This window comes from Ammodytes marinus (assembly GCF_949987685.1).
Source record: "Ammodytes marinus genome assembly, chromosome: 16".
Lineage (NCBI taxonomy): Eukaryota > Metazoa > Chordata > Actinopteri > Uranoscopiformes > Ammodytidae > Ammodytes > Ammodytes marinus.
The window spans coordinates 11891009-11904723 of NC_137220.1; the positions used below are offsets into that span (position 1 = coordinate 11891009).

A 13715-nucleotide genomic window follows, 5' to 3' on the forward strand; every position below is an offset into this window, starting at 1 on the left:
GTTAAGTCGCATAACTCAAAGCTGTCTAGTCTGCTAAGTAGGTATCTATAAAAAAAGGTGATGAAGTGTTCACAACAAGCACAATTCTATTTAAATATGTGTGTATGGCAAGAAACTACTTTTAAAATTCTTATTTTTTTAACAGAGGTGACACTTCAATATGATGTTCATGTTGGTTCATTTAAAGGTAATGAAGTCAACAGTAAACCCATTTTCCTCCAGCTGTACATATGTTTTGTTAGGGCAAATAAAAACCTTTTATTAGGACACATTGAAGCTCTGCCAAGTACCGGGCCTTTTGAATGTGAACACTGATACCACAGGTACTAACACGAGCATTGCATTATCGCTTTCAAAGATATGTAATAATTATAATTTCATTTCAACTTTTCTCCCCCTTACATCTGTATATGTATTGACACAATTGAGGTCAGAGCATCTATAAATAATAATTTCCTTGTTGACTCACACATTCACATGAAGACTGTTCATCTGGATATATAATTCATCACATTATTTCCTCTTTGCAAATACTCAACCTTTGTCCTATTTTTAACAATCTTTTTTTTTTTTTTTTTACCTTCTGCAGGTTCTGTACAAGGAGGACTTTGAGAAGAATAAGGGGAAAGGTTTCAGCGCCGTCGCAGACACGCCAGAGATGCAGAGAATTAAGAAAACGCAGAACCAAATCAGCAATGTAAGTGTCAAGTCACCGGAATGATCGCGCTCTTCCCTTTCTCTAGCTTCTATGGACAGCCTGTTATCTGGTGGTTTGAATTGTTTATTCTCTCTATATGACTCTAATCTCTTTGCCAATATTGACCTGAGGATTTGTTCTAAGGAGGATACTTGTTCTATGAAGTAGTGCACTACGCTGCTGATATCACAGCTTTGAGCTCACTTATGGGCAGGTGGTATCTGGTGTAGTTACGAACGTTAGCTCTATTTTTAACAGACTTCACAAGTAGAAACCGCAAGAACTTTAATCATTTCCTTCTATTTCACTTCCTGAGAATGGTTTCTTCATGTCAGGTGTCAGATCGCTTCAGCAGGTTCAGTTTGATAATATTGAGTGTTGTGTTTAAGTATCTCACATTATCTCACTTAATGGCCCACATCAGTAGTTAGTTAGATTTGATTTGACATGGACATCACAACTGCATTGGGCGAACCAGATGCATTGTAGTGTTTTAGCTTGTTCTCAAAACCTGTCCACAGGAAGCTCTTACAAAGAAAACAATTAAAGATGGGAAGAAAAATAATAAAACGGGAAGAAATAATACAAAGGAAATATACAGCTAATGTCAGGCTTCCTCTGCTCACGCAGCTGATCATTTATTGCAAAGGAATTCTCCTCAAAGGCCATTCTCTCCTCTCCTCTCACATTATCGATTTGCCATGTCTCTGTAAATACAGTGCAGCAATGTAGAAGCGCACACACTGTATTTACCATTTGTCCCCAGACTGCTCTAGTCAGCTACAAAAGGCATTTTTTATTTCCATGTGAAACACACACACACAAATACATTGTGCGTGTTTGCAGCACACAGCCAGCTCTGCTATGGCCCCGTTAATGGTATAATTAGTGTGGAGGGTGATGGGTAATTGCTGCTTACATGTGGCGACAGACCTTGCGTGCAGGAGATCAAGGAAATTTGGAAGATGGAGAAAGATACACACATGTTAGATGTATTTATGGATCACGAGACAGTGCTGATTAAACTAGTCATCTGCTGGCAGTCAGATGTGTCATTCGCACAGATGAATGCTAAATCTCTCAAATGTTTTTCTCTTTCGTTGACACTTAGAAACAAACCAGTTCACTAAGTGCAGAAAATTGTCAGCAATGTGTAGTCTTTTGTTCCCTTCTACTCGTCAAGACCTGTCATAGTGTTGGGCGGTATCCAATATTCGATACCTTTTTTAAATCTCCCCCAAATTTCTACCCCGGTACACGGTATAACCACTGTGTAATACCTATTTCAACTTCAACTGTAGCCTACTTGTTTTAGTTTCTGCCCTAATACAATTTTTTTTTTAACTAATCACAATGAAGTTACCCTTCCGAAATATTAATTTTATTGAACAGCGCTTAAACACATCACAACTCGCTCGTTCCAAATGAAGGAAACGTACACAATCGCTGCATGTAATTTACTTGTAAAGAATTTTAAGCTGCATTCCTTTTATATAAGATGCTATGTACACAATGAAGCAGCAGCAGTTGGCATTATTTTGGGGACCAATTTGTTTGCCTTCCTTTCTTTTGAATGATCTCTTCTGAGAAGAGGCTTTCACGTGACGCATAGGAGTTCTGTCATTACTTTTGCAGCATCTTCAAACACAGGAATTGGTGCTGCTGCTGCTGGACACAAACACACAATCTTAAGGCATTTATTATAAACATGCACAGATTACACCACAGATTTTTTCATGACGGCAGTTAAAGGAATACTGTTTCTATTTTTTAATTCCCCGAGATACGGTATTAACATAATAATTCTTCCTGTCTAGCAGCAAATACTGAGAAATAATGTGAGGCTCAGTTCAGTAGCAGCCTGAGTGGGCACTTCCTACACACACACACACACACACACCATCTGTCCAAACTGCAAGAAAAGAACCATAATAATCTCCCTCACACACTCTCACGTAGCATATTGCACTTGAGAACAGTCTCTGTGTGCTCTCAGTCACTCAGTTTCACTGTCCTTGCACAAACACTCACTTGCCGCGAACCCATCCAGTGTGTGTGAACAGAACACACTCCTCCCCAACACAGTGGGCTCTTTGAGTGCGCAGGGACAAAATCTGGGCTGTAAATCTTGACTGAGGCACTGTGAGTCAGTCTGTTATCAGCCTGTTAATAAGGGGGACGGGTTGTTTAGCGTAGTCATAGAGCAGTCACTCAGTTTCAGTTTCATAGCGTGTCCCTTTCTCATGTTGTATTGCACTGAATGCTGCCTTTGTTCCGCGTGACCATTAGCTCTTTATGCTTGAAATCACAGTGCATGTTCTTCTTTTCTGCATACTTAAAGATGTACAAAAAAAAGATTTCCAATGTCCAAAAAGAAAGGAGAGAGAGTAGAACTACGAATGATTGAAGTTGCATTTTGCTGTGCTTAGTCATATGACCAACCACACAGCGTTGAGGCGTCTCGTTATTTCCCCTTTTTTTTCACTTCACCTGATCTTCCTGATGTGTCAGCGGGAGTTGCTATGCAACAGAGCGCAACACTACATCCGGCTGCCGAGATGTCATTTCCTGTCAGCATCAAAGCTGCTTCCACAGGCTTTTTCTGCACGTAGTATTGCGCCCCACCTAGCACCACAAACACAGGCAGGGTGCTGGGAGAGCAAACTGGAGACCTCTGGTGGATGGAACATGAACTGCACTGTGTGGAACTGCTTCCTAAAAAGAGACTGCACCTGTAGGTTTATAGCTCTTTTACATGGGGCCTAACATTGTTTGTGTGTTTGTCTTATTGCAGATAAAGTACCATGAGGAGTTTGAGAAGAGGAAGCAGGGTGGAGAACCCACCTTACAACAAAAGCCCCCCAGCCCAGGTAATCACTGTTAACACACACCTACTACACCCTTCACCTTCCAGTACTGTATAGTGTTTTACTGATCTGTCAGTCGAGAGATACCTTGCTTTGTAGAATGCAGTAGTAGTATCTAGTTGATTCCCACTTCTGCTTTCTTTTTCATGTACAATAAGCTTAAAAAACATACATTTTCTCAACATCATACGTAAAATATAACTTGAAAGTAATCACCCAAGGACAGGGTGGGGAGGCTGAAAAAACACTCGCAGAAAAGGAACACTAAGTAGGGGAGAGTGGCCTAAGTTGTGCATTTTGGAAGTTGTGCCACCCCTTGTTTCTAGAAAACCGTGGAAGAAATTGGAAATGTGACCACATATTTAAGAAGAGCCATCCATTTGACTCATCCTGTAAAGAAGGTAGACACAAGGAATAAGATATAAGCACATTTAAGCTCAAAAAACTGTGTTTTGCCTTTCAAAGTAAAATTTACATGATCAAGGTTTTTTGATTATTGTGTCTGAACAATTATAGACAAGTTTGAAAACATTTGACACATGTTTTAGTGCTTTGGTATGCTACATTTTGAGTCTATACAGTTAGCACAATGTCAGCCCTAAACTGCTGCATCATGCCTATTATCCAAATTTCTGGGATTGGAGTGATTTGTGCCAAAGGGCCTGGGTGAGTTATAAGTAAAATATATTTATAAAAGCACATTTATGACAGTTTGCACTGTCCAAAAGTGTTGTACATAGTGCATTCAGTAGGTAAACAATGAAGGTAAAATAACAATAACCAAAATAAAAGACGTAAAGCCCCTACATCCACATAAACACAGATAGTAGTGCAGAGGTAAGATAGTTAATGGGGAGGAAACACCAGGGTGTACATATGGGTTTTGAGCCTTGATTTAAAGGCAGAAATGTAGGGGAATCACATGTCAGGTGGCAGTTGGTTCCACAAGCACAGAGCAACTAGTGCAAAGTACATTTCTGAGAGTTGTGCCAGTGGCATGGCTGTATACGCTGGTCACCAAAAGAAAGTGATTGTCTACAGTAGCTCAGAAGAGAGGGACATCTCAATTCCACTTAACGACACCACTGATGAGAGTTCAGATGGCCAGAAAGATGATGATGGTGACTTTGTCATTGTGAGCTTTGCAGGTAAAACCATTAGATCTGCTAGGCCTTGTTTAAGAAAATTGTCCTTCAATCTTTGTCAACTATTTACTTTATTTACTTTAAATAAACCTTAAATAAGTGATTGTCTAATGGATTTTTCTTGCATTACAGTTTATGAGATATATATCAATGGCACAATTCACCCCATGGTATTCTCTCCAACCGCACAACTTACACCACACCGGGGGCAAGTTGCATCAAGACAACTTTTTTTCCGAAAGCTATATTTCTTCAACAGTTTATTCCAGATCCAAAGTTTTTATTTCCAGGGATGCACAACACCCTGAAATATATGTACATATTTGAGTTGGAGACTTTACTGTCAAGGCCTTACTTTAAAGTCACTTTGAGTGAAAAGTTGCACAACTTAGGCCACTCTCCCCTATCTACATTCTTTGTTAAAGCTTCTCGCCTTGTCTGTGCTTGGCTGCTTCGCGCCACAGGCTGTATATGAGCTCAGTATTGTGCTGTCAAACCACTAGTGGATCCTGGTTTTAACTTGTTCACTGCCTTCCTCCTCCTCCTCTGCATTCAATCCATTTGGTTATAAATAGTTGCACTGATACAGGAAATGCTTACATTTGTAAATCAAGAAAGTAACTCTGATATTCAGACTAGGTTGAATCTATTGATAAAGAGGTTAATTTATTACTCAAATGCAACAAAACAAAAATCGTAACCGTAAGCTGGAGTTCAAAATAAGAAACTCTGAAGTTACTGGAAGCCTGAAGAGGTCAACTGGAAAGTATTTGAATGGCTGTTTGTATTGTACACAGCTAATTGATACCTGTACACAGAAAGGCTTTGTTCAGCGGGTTGTGTTCAGCGGGTTGTGTAACAGTAAAATCAGAAACCATGGTGCGCTTGTCTTGGCTTGCGACGTTTTGGAATTCCTCACTAAAAGAGTCAATGCAGAGACACAGACTGCAGGTCCATACACCATGTATTAACATGCAGCTGTCTGCTTTTTATTGATTTCGATCTAAATTCTCCCTCCCCCAAACAATTGAATTTAGACGTAAGGCTGCTGCGTCCCAGTAAATGATGGCGAATGAAAATGTGTTTGTTTTTTTGGCTCATTCTTTTGCCTTTTCCTCTCTCTGTTGTATCAGTACCTTACCAAGCACCTGAACCAGCGGCCGCCGCCCCACCTCCCAGTACTGGGGTAGGTCTTTAGCACACACGCACACACACACACACACACACACACACACACTCTCCAAGTGTTCGTGTACACTCCCATGCCATGATGTTTATAATTTGCAAATGTTACATAAATAAATGTTTATATTTTATCATTTGTATTTATAAGTAGAACATCTACCTCCAACTGTTTATTATTTGTTTAGTCTTCTTTACTTCTTTTCTCAAATCAAAAATGATCTTTCAAAAGTTAATATTGTCTGCTTATGTGATCGTAAAATATGAATGACTATTCTTAACCTTTTTCTTTTCTGAACAAATTCTCAGAAAACCAATTCTCAATTTGTGCTGAAGTTCCTCTCTCTACAGCAGACTATAACCTAAGGCAGCTGAACTAACTCAACCACTTGTTGTTGATCCACAGAAGCGGTTCAAGGCCGTGTACGACTACGCTGCCGCTGATGAGGACGAGGTTTCCTTTCTGGACGGAGACGTGATCGCAGACGTGCAGCAGATCGACGAGGGCTGGATGTACGGCCGCGTGGAGCGCACCGGCCTGGCGGGCATGCTGCCCGCTAACTACGTGGAGGCCATGTGAGGGAAAGAGAGAGAGAAAGAGAGGAGAAGGAGGTAGAGAAAGAAAGAAAGAAAGGGGGGAGGGAAAGAAAGGAATGGAAAAGCCCAGTGCCATCTCATCTTAACGCCGCTTTCTCTTGATTTTACTCTTGTTCCCTAACCTGTCCTGTGAGACCCTGAATCCCCCCTTCCCCCCAACCCCAATTTCTGCATCCCTTGCTCTGCTCTCACTGTCCAGTTTCACCACAGACGCACCCGCTGCCTGTCTGTCCTTCTCTGTCTGTCTGTGCTGATGTCTTTCTCTGTATGGATGTTCCTCAAAGCCTTTATATTTTCCTCAAATCAGTGCTCCACTCTCGTGCCGTCAAATGTGGAATTCAAAAGTAAAAAAAAAAAACGGTAAACTCACAGGTCATTGCAGTATGTCAGTGGTCATGCCGTGTCACACAGCTCCATCCTAGCTATATATCACTTAGCAAATCCTGACACAACATCATGCAAAAACTAAAGAAGAAAATAAAAGCCCTTTTTTAAAATAGGTTTGAAGTTTCAGGTGGCCCGTGTTCATAGGCCTGCTTGTTTTTTTGTTTTGTTTTTCTTTAATTTTGCTACGTGATCTTGGCCAGACTGGAAGACAGTGTGTAGAATCTCAGTCTATATATCTATAGACTAAAGCTTGAATATGTTTTTTCTTTTTGACTTGTGTACATTCCTTTAACCTCTAGCCCTTGTCGCTGTCGCACCAATCAGCCACTTATCGGTCTTAACAGAGAGGTTTTTTTTAACACATTTAAAGTTGTAGTCGGACACAAGCCGAGGCCATTGTGCGCTTCAGATGGCACCCTCTTCGTCGTGAAACTGGAAATGGTAGCCTAACTGAAGAGCACCTCCTGTCGTTGCCTTACTTAACAGGCGTGTCGGATACAGGAGGGATCAGGGACTAGTTAGGGGACATTTATCAGTCCGTCTCTCGTGGCCATCACCTTTTCGGTCGGTGTGGACGCGCAGTATGTGTACTATACACCCTGCTTCCTGTCATTTTGCAGCCTGAATGCCTTCAGTCCGGAGAGAATCACAGATTTATGGTGATCACGGTTAAATTGTTTGGAAAAAAAAAAGTAGACTGGAATAGGTCAAGTCCTCCCACAGATTTATGGTGACCCAAAATCACCCTGAAAAATCTTCCAAAATCACCATGAAAACACATTGGCAAAAGAGAAGGCCAAGCACAAATCTCTCTATCGTGATTCTTCTTTTCTTAATTTTAAAATGTATTCCATTTGTTTTTGTGAGCAAACATTCCATTCTTTCTTCTATTATTTTTCATTTAATATATGAGAAACTCTTGAATCCTTGGCTGTGGTAAATGTTGTTTTTTTTTTCCTCATGCTGATCTTTTTCTTTTGACTTTCTTGCTATTGTAAAGAAAAAAATCTAAAATAAATTAGTGTATTAAATCAAATCAACCGGCAACTGGATTTATGAACCAAGGCTAGTCGAGTTTATCTAGACGTGTGCGGTCGCAGTATTAAGATCAGTGGTGGGATTAATTAACCGCACGCTGTTGAATATAGGATTTGTCTTTACGCTGTTGAAATTCTGCACGTCTGAGGAAGTCGTGTCACACAAAATGGCATGAGAGAAAGTTTTATTTTATGCTCTGGTCACTAAAACATCTACAAATGTAGGCCTGTGAGCTGTACGTCAAGTCAGGCGCCAATGCAAGACAAACAAACTTTCTTGCAGGTATAACCCAAAAGTTCTCGACTATTTTTGGTATTTGACCAATACATCTTGGTTGGTTGGTTCATAAACACACAATTCAAGCATATCAGTTGCTGGCTATTACACAGAAATGCTGTATCATATTTGTCTTTCTGTGTGGACCTCATCAGATTTTATTTTTTTCAAACATTATCTTAAACCATTTCTCAGTGGTGTAAATAATCTCACTGGCCCCTGACCATACACACACACTGCTCTCCCCCCTTTTCTTGCTGTTTCATTCTCTTGTGATGCACTGTGACTTCCACAGACATGAGCGATGGAGGCCTTTTGTTTTTAATGGTTGGGGTTAGTTTGGTTTGGGGTAGAATGGGGGGTGTTTGGGGAGGGGCCGGAAAATGTTCAGCTTTATTAAAAAAAAAAAAGAAAACAAGGCTCTCACTATGTAGCTAGACAACATTGTACAATTGTATATGTATCATAAAGGTGAGTTAGGGAAATCGTTTTTACAGGTCGTGGTGCTCTGGAAAGTGGCTTGCCTGCAGATTTAAAGTGGCTCATATTTTTTTTGCGAACGGTGGCTGGGGGTGAAGTAACGCCGATTTTAAAAATAAAAAAATCGACTCATTGAAAATGTCCAGTTTGGTGGTGCGAGTTGGTGTTGAACATTCATTTCGATTCCAAGTCTAATGTGATGATTTGTTGCAGTTCTAAAAACATCTCAAACTGGTTCATAGGTTGCCATAGAAAATGGATAAACACGCTGGATGTACGCCTGTGTTTTGCATTAACCTCTTAACTTGATAACGGGACAAGTTCGGAAAGCTGTTTTAGAGCTCACGGTTGTTGAGGTAAAACTGAAGAAGTTGATGGCTTTAGCTTGAAGTGAGATGATTGTTGTTCTTGGCTAATAATGATGATGATAATGATGTTTGCTCCAATTTTATTTAATATCAAAGCTACTCACACTGGTCTGGTGCTTTTGTATGTCTCTGCGTAATCACCTTCCAATTACAAGCTTTTTTTTGTCCCCGGGGGCGTTTGATTTTGTCAGGTGGTTTTCTGGTTTGAAATGGAGAAAGTGGCCAAAGAAAGCCAGCGTTGTGAAAGTTTTTGTTTTAGGATGGATTTGTTAAAAGGCAAGGACACATTTAAGTGTGTGAGGTTTTGGAAGGGGGGTGACATAGGGCGGTGATCTTATGCAGGGCAAGTAGTTTGTCTGACCTGGATATTTTAGTCAGGAGTTTAACCTCTTTGCGCCAAAATGCAGCTCTACAGCTCTGGCATCACTCATGTACTGAGCCGTAACGTCATATCATCATAACCCTGTTTCCATTCAGTTTTTCTGTCTTGTATCCTTGTCTCACCGGTCCAGCTGACATCCCCTCTCTCCTTTCAGCCTTCCAACTGTTAGGCTCCCGCGCTTCTGACGAATCATTCCCTGCTTCTATGATACTGGTTATATACTGTAGACTTTTTGCGGAGTGAAATCATGTAATCCACTATCGGGGTTTTTAGCATTCAGACCAGTTTTGTGCATTCCATCTTAAATTGTTTTTGATATAATTTTGTTATTGTTTTGAATAAAAAAAGTAAATAAAGATACCATATGCATATTGACATACAATGTGTATTCACTAACTCATACTGGATACATTCTCAGAATTAAGGACCTGATATCATCTCCTGTTGCCCTGTTACAGCACTTCAAATTGTACGTATGATTCAATAAAAATGTCATTTTTTCTCAGACTAATGTTTGTACTTCGCCTTATTTTGTGCAATAATGTATCAGTGTTGATGTTTTTACTGTACGGTGACCTTGGGTGTTCAGAAAAGCCCTCGCAAATTCTAAAAATTATTATTATTATTAGAAAAGGGGTATTTTTTTCAGGGGGAAAACATTTTCTGTTGTGCCCCTTTCTACCGCTCCCAACCTCCAGCCATCTTAGCATTTTGATAGCACTCTTTCACCTTCAAATTCTAAGGAGCAACTTTAGTAAATATTGTGCTTTTTTGTGGTCTCAATTTTTCTAAACAAATGTATTAAAATGAAAGCAAAATCTACTAGGGCTCATGGGAGTTGCCTGATAATTTAGTTATCAAGCACATCTGTAAATTATCCTCCTGACACGAGATGAAGAGCATTTTGTGTGAAAAAAAATTACGCTTTTCTTCTCTCTCATGTTCATGTTTCCTTCAAGATCTTAATCACTCAAAGATTAATATCAGGGGAATATTTTCTTTGAAGAGGAAATTGGGGCAGAGTGGTTGGTTTGATTGGGATTATGTAAAGCTGGTCCCTTCATGGAGGTTGTTATGTTTGGTGTTGACACAGATTTATGATCCTTTTTCGGAGGCTTCAGTTTGTGGTGTTGCTGTTATGGTGAGAGGTATTTTGAATATTTTTACCGCCATGTTAAAATCAATGACAACAGGTAAACTGTCAGAATCGACTCTCTCTAGGCCTTTATGTAGGCTAATGCAAAACCTGCACCACAAGTTCCAAGTTTGATTCCAAGTTGAATCAACACCTCTCTCTAAAGTGAACAATAGGCTCTAACCTTCACAAGGAAAGGATGTATTACAGTATTATAGATGAACCTTATACACTTGTTTCTTGATGCATGATATTTTTTTAAATATTTCCTTCAATTTAAATACCAATATGTCGGAGTCATGGAGATGAGGATATTTTTTTACCGGAAGTTTTGTCTGTCAGGTCATTGCCCTATGATTGCCCTCAACAATGGCTCCTTTTGGTACTTCAATAAAACGTTTTGGTTTTGATTTTTCAAGGTTTTATTTGGCACTGGAGTTGGCAGTTTGCCGTGAAAATCTGCCTGTACGTGTAAGCCCGAACGAGAGGTAAAAAAAAAGAGGTTTGCTTTTCCCAATACTACATTCACTTCCTGTTAGAGCAGTAGGGGGAGGGGTCAGTCGAGCTGAATCTCCCTCCGAACGTTTCCGATCTTTGCCGATGCCCTGTCCCGGCTGTGTAGTGAGTAGCGCTGCTGTTGATCTGCGTGTGTCCGTGTGTCGCGTCCATCTCTGCCAGCGTTTCCATCATGGTGGACATTTTGATGCTGATGTTTTTCGCCATCATGGGCCTCGTCTTCCTCTCCTACATCATCTATCTGCTGTGAGGGTGAGGATGATGATGAAGAAGCGTCCTGCTCATAAACGTCCATGGTCCTGCTCGGGCGATCACAGGATGTGTGTTTCTCCTCTCCTCCTGCATCCCAGCTGGCTTCCATCACGGACAATGGTGAGGGAGCGTTTCATTCCTATAGCCTATTATAAAAAGGATATTTTGCATTCTGTATTAAACCAAATAGTAGGTAAAATTGTGTGGTGGTAGATATGAGGAAACTACAGGAATGATTTTCTCTAGAAAATGCATGTGTGATATTGTATGTGTTATATAGGCCTATGATAGCCATATACTTTTGGAATCAGTCTCTAACATCTGTGTTCAATTATAACATTAATACTGACTTACTGTTACAACATTTTGCCATAGAGATTTGCAACTGTCTGTTATCATTTTAATCATAATATTGAGAAATTTCAATTAAAACAGTTAGAAGAAAAATTATCATAATGCACCTGATGAAGTCCTATGAGATTTTTTTTTCTCTCTCTCTCTCTCTCTCTCTCTCTCTCTCTCTCTCTCTGTTGAACTATAAATGCCTGAGTCCAGCTGTCATCTGTTTCAGGGAGCAGAGCTGGGGTCGGCCGTGATGGTTTTTCCCCACTACTCTAATGCAGGATGAAGTGAAGAGCAATCCAACCAGAAGAGATAGACCAAATGGAGAAGAAGAAGTGGAAGCCAAAGTCTTTCTGACTCCCACCCATGGACCTATTTCTCTCACCACTTTCACTCCCACCCTACCTCCTTTATGGGACTTAGGGTCCTTCAACAGACATACTAATGTCCAGTCTGTTTAATCAGTGTATTTTATATGCCATCACTCAAGGTTGTGCATCAAGCCCGTGCTTGTCTTTAAATGAGCAGAAATGTTACTTCAAGGGACTTTGAGTTTCAAGAATAGCGCTATAAGTACAATATTATTATTATTATGATTACTCCTGCACAAGAGCAATAAATCTGTTGACGTGAATGCAGGCTGGTTTTTTATCTGGTTGAGTGTAGGGGTAGAATTTTTTAAGAGCACTGTGAGTAAGAGTTGGATCTAGCCAAAGTGTATACTTTTTAGTTTGACATCCATGAAACTGTGTGGTCTAACTTTTCTTTCCTTTTTCATTTCCGTTCTCATATATTCCTGGGTTCGCTCAGCATCCATGACATCAGTGTTTAAAAATGACTGTTGCCAAAATGTTTCTCTTCGCTCTTCACAATCAAAATTCCCCCATCAGTTTAAAGGGGAAGGTGTCTTGTTTAGTTTTGTGCTTTAGCCATTATGTTTGTCTTTTCATTTCTTTGGCAATATGACCTGCATGGCGAACAACTGTGTCGTTTCGGAAATTACATCTACTGTATGTGCTTTTTAAGTTTTTGCCAAAAAACCTTATAGAAATGACCTATTCTATAAATATATATCATGTTAAGTTTACTGATGCACTGATGATTTACTGATGTTAATGATGATATTTCACAGGATATGTCGAATAAAGATGATTTTCAGTAAACCCTTTCCTCCTCTTCAGTCCAACACACACGATACATTATCATTTGGATTGCAATTGTTATAAACTGTATGGAAAGACATAGATTTTTTCTTATGGTTACAATTTGACCATTACATCATGGTCTGAAAAAAAATGTTTTGCATACTGTATGGAATGTAACCCACTTTAATTGTAAAATCCTTGTTCTTCGCACTGTAGTATGGCCCACTGTTGTTGGTTTAATCTAAATAAAAATAAAGTTCCCAAAAAAAGGATACAATATATTAAAACTCTGTCTGATAAACATAATTCATTCATTTTTGTCAAAGGAAAGAATTTGCTTCACAAAGCATTACTCACCTTTTCAAGCTATATGAGTCATACTGTCCAAAGAACTAGCCTTTAAGTACAAGTGTAAAGATAGTTTTTTGTGTCGCTTTCCTGGCATTTTGCATTGTGACACGAGCTAAACAAACAGGAAACACTGAAGGAGAGAGGGCTACCATTTGTCATGCTGCCTTTGGATTATCAGATTTCTGAGGGTAAGTATTGTTCAAGTTCCTCTGTGCCAAAGTCTATTACGGTAGACATTATACTATAGGTACTGTGTGTGGTGCTCTATGACCTTGAGTGAGTGAGTAGGCTACAGAGGGTTTGCAGTGAACTAAGGACTTGTTTTGTCTCACTTTCCCCTTTCTCTGCCCACTATGTAGATATATGTTTAATAGTTCACTTTATAATTATTACAACATAAATGTGTTCATGACCTCTGACTTCTCTCTGCACAGGGTTAGATATGAGTAGGCTATTTAAAAAAAATAGTAGCCAGTATGGTTGAGACCATTCAACATACACACTTTTTAGTCCACTTCAGCTGCTTGAACCCGATTTCCTGCTCTGACTTTAATG

At 39.7% G+C, this 13715-nt stretch overlaps 1 protein-coding gene across 1 annotated transcript in view; it reads left to right on the forward strand.

Moving 5' to 3' along the window:
- lasp1 (LIM and SH3 protein 1) overlaps positions 1-9926 on the forward strand; it is a 30449-nt gene extending 20523 nt beyond the window's left edge. The window contains exons 4-7 of the mRNA XM_080044471.1: positions 590-697; positions 3492-3567; positions 5843-5895; positions 6298-9926. Of these exons, the coding sequence (XP_079900597.1) occupies positions 590-697; positions 3492-3567; positions 5843-5895; positions 6298-6471 (411 nt within the window). The 3' untranslated portion in view covers positions 6472-9926. The remainder of the gene's footprint in view (positions 1-589; positions 698-3491; positions 3568-5842; positions 5896-6297) is intronic.
- The last annotated feature ends 3789 nt before the right edge of the window (positions 9927-13715 follow it).